Genomic DNA, 2,659 nt, shown 5'->3' with positions numbered 1-2,659 from the left:
CATCGTATAAAATAAAGACCTAGAGAATTCCCCTCGGCCGTTCAGCCACCCAGCCGCTCATCGTATAAAATAAAGACCTAGAGAATTCCCCTCGGCCGTTCAGCCACCCAGCCGCTCATCGTATAAAATAAAGACCTAGAGAACTCCCATCGAACCCTCGGCCATCCAGCCTCCCGGCCAACCAGCTGCTCCATTTTCTAACATGAAGACTTCGAGCAATCGCATCTCGCTCACCACACCATGGTTGCCTCAATCCCACTCTCATTGTCAGATGACCTTTGTGTGGTGTCGCGTTTGCCTCTCTCTGACCCCCCCCCCCCATGCACCGAACATTCCTCGTAACACTCCTGAATCCCTTGTTCTCCTCATTGTCGTTATCGACATCCGAATGCTCTATCCCTCGAGCCTTTCTCCGTAAACCCTCCTCCCCCTTCCTTCTTATTCTCGTTATCGACATCCGAACGCTCTATCCCCCGAGCCTTTCTCCGTAAACCCTCCTCACCTTCCTTCTCATTCTCGTTATCGACATCCGAACGCTCTATCCCCCGAGCCTTTCTCCGTAAACCCTCCTCACCTTCCCTCTCATTCTCGTTCTCATTCTCGACCTTCCGCAGGACTGGACGTTCAGTTCCACGCAGTTCTTCAACCTACAGACGGATGGTTGCGGCGGCGGTGGCAGCAGCAACGGGGCGTCCCGGGACCAGCAGCACGATGGCGGCGGTGGCGGCGGCGGCGGCGGCGGCGGCGGTGGCGGCGGCGGCGGCGGAGTGGACATCTCGAAGCATTCGTCGCCGGAGCCGCGCAGCGAGGACAGCGGCACGCAGGATCGCAGCGAGGAGCTGACTGCTCACTGTACGGCCCTCGTCACTGTCTTCTCTGATTGCTTCGTTACCGGCATTTACAGCAGCCTGCAGTTCAGCTATGAGGTAACGCACGACGCCAATGTAGTGGCTGACGATGTATATATTATATAGACAGACAATGTGGTCGTACTATCAAAGTATACATTTACATGATTCTACAGCAGCTTGCAGTTCAGCTACGAGGTAACGCACTATGCCAATGTAGTGGCTAACAATGTATATATTATATCAAGAGTAGATAATAACGCATGTGTTATTATCTACTCTTGACTATATAGACAGACAATGTGATCGTAGTATCAAAGTATACATTTACATAATTCTACAGCAGCCTGCAGTTCAGCTACGAGGTAACGCAACGTAAACACAAGATGACAGACAATGTGATCTTTTTAAGTATAGTGAATATAGAAATAAGTTGTGGATATAGTAATCAGTGAACCCTAACCCTAACCCTAACCCTAATCCTAACCCTAACCCTAACCCTAACTCTATCCCTAATTCTAAAATAAAACAAAATTAGCCAAAAATAATAAAAAATAAAATAAATAAGAGACAAAATTAGCCAATCAGAGCCGTCCCTTAGCGGATCACTATCTCTCCCCTGTGCCAAATTTTCTTTTAAGTATACATTTACAAAAATGTACAACAGTCTATAGTTCAGCTACAAGGTAATTAACGCACGATGTAAACGCACACGTTGACAGACAATGTGATCATATTAAGTATGCATTTACATAAATATACAGCAGCTGAGCCACTAGGACTAGTAGGAAAGTAGTCCATCCCTTTCCCTCACTTACTCCCTCTCTCCCTCTCTTGCTCTGTCCCTCTGTCATTTTCTGTCCCTCTGTCTTTTTAGCTCATCTGACATAGTCAGATGCAGCTTGTAGAATCGCATGATCGTCCGTCCGTCACTGCTTCGGCAATGGTCAGCAGGAAGGGACATTTCATGGTCCTTTCAATAAAGCATAAATAATGGCTTAGGTCCTCGCTGAAAACAAGAAAAAGTCTATTTTATTCAAATCGCGTCACACACACGAGCACAACACTACAGCCGTCAGCACCATGTCCCCACACACACACACAGACAAACAATGAGCTCATCAAACACACACGCCCTGCTGCCATTGACCCTCTGAGCCTGTGCGACCAAACACTACAGTCGCCGCGCACACACACAGTGTCACTCAATTTCCGGGCACAGTGATGGCTTTTTCCCTACCATGATGAATGTCACACACGCGCACAACACACAAACCACACTGAGCGCCACACACACATCGCGCGCGCCGCGAACACACACGCACGCACCACAAACACACGAACACGTCACACATCACACGAGTCACACTCCACAATGCACGTTAGCCACACACACACACACACACACATTAATCACAACAGAGAGCGACAAGAGAGAGAAGAGAGGGAGAGAGAGAGAAAAGAAAAGTAAAGGAAAGAAAGATGAAAGAGAGAAGAGAGAGAGAGAGAGAGAGAGAGTAGAGAGAGAGAGAGAGGGAGAGAGAGAGAGAGAAGAGACTTGGAGCCTAGGTTCGAGCGGTTTTAGATTGTGCTCGCAATTCTCATTCTCCGCTATACCTTAAGTTAGGAGTGAATGTTCCCGCCTTCTTTACACCTCTTGACCTTTGAACCTTTGACTCCCGCCAGCTTCGCATCCCAACTCGTTTTCGGATTACCGGTCCCCCACGTCCCGAATATCGTGACGCGTTAACGTCTGCCGGTTAAGATTTGGTGCCAATACCGGTTTTGACGGACGTGACGGACTCGCAACA

General features: G+C 48.6%; 1 protein-coding gene across 1 annotated transcript in view; it reads left to right on the top strand.

The window, feature by feature from the left end:
• LOC106809787 (protein SZT2-like) overlaps positions 1-2,659 on the top strand; it is a 34,224-nt gene that overhangs the window by 26,938 nt on the left and 4,627 nt on the right. The window contains exon 19 of the mRNA XM_014812991.1: positions 806-926. Coding sequence (XP_014668477.1) covers positions 806-926 — 121 coding nt within the window. The remainder of the gene's footprint in view (positions 1-805; positions 927-2,659) is intronic.

The sequence above is a fragment of the Priapulus caudatus genome, unplaced genomic scaffold, assembly GCF_000485595.1.
Source record: "Priapulus caudatus unplaced genomic scaffold, Priapulus_caudatus-5.0.1 Scaffold384, whole genome shotgun sequence".
Lineage (NCBI taxonomy): Eukaryota > Metazoa > Priapulida > Priapulimorpha > Priapulimorphida > Priapulidae > Priapulus > Priapulus caudatus.
This window is presented reverse-complemented; position numbering and strand designations above follow the sequence as displayed.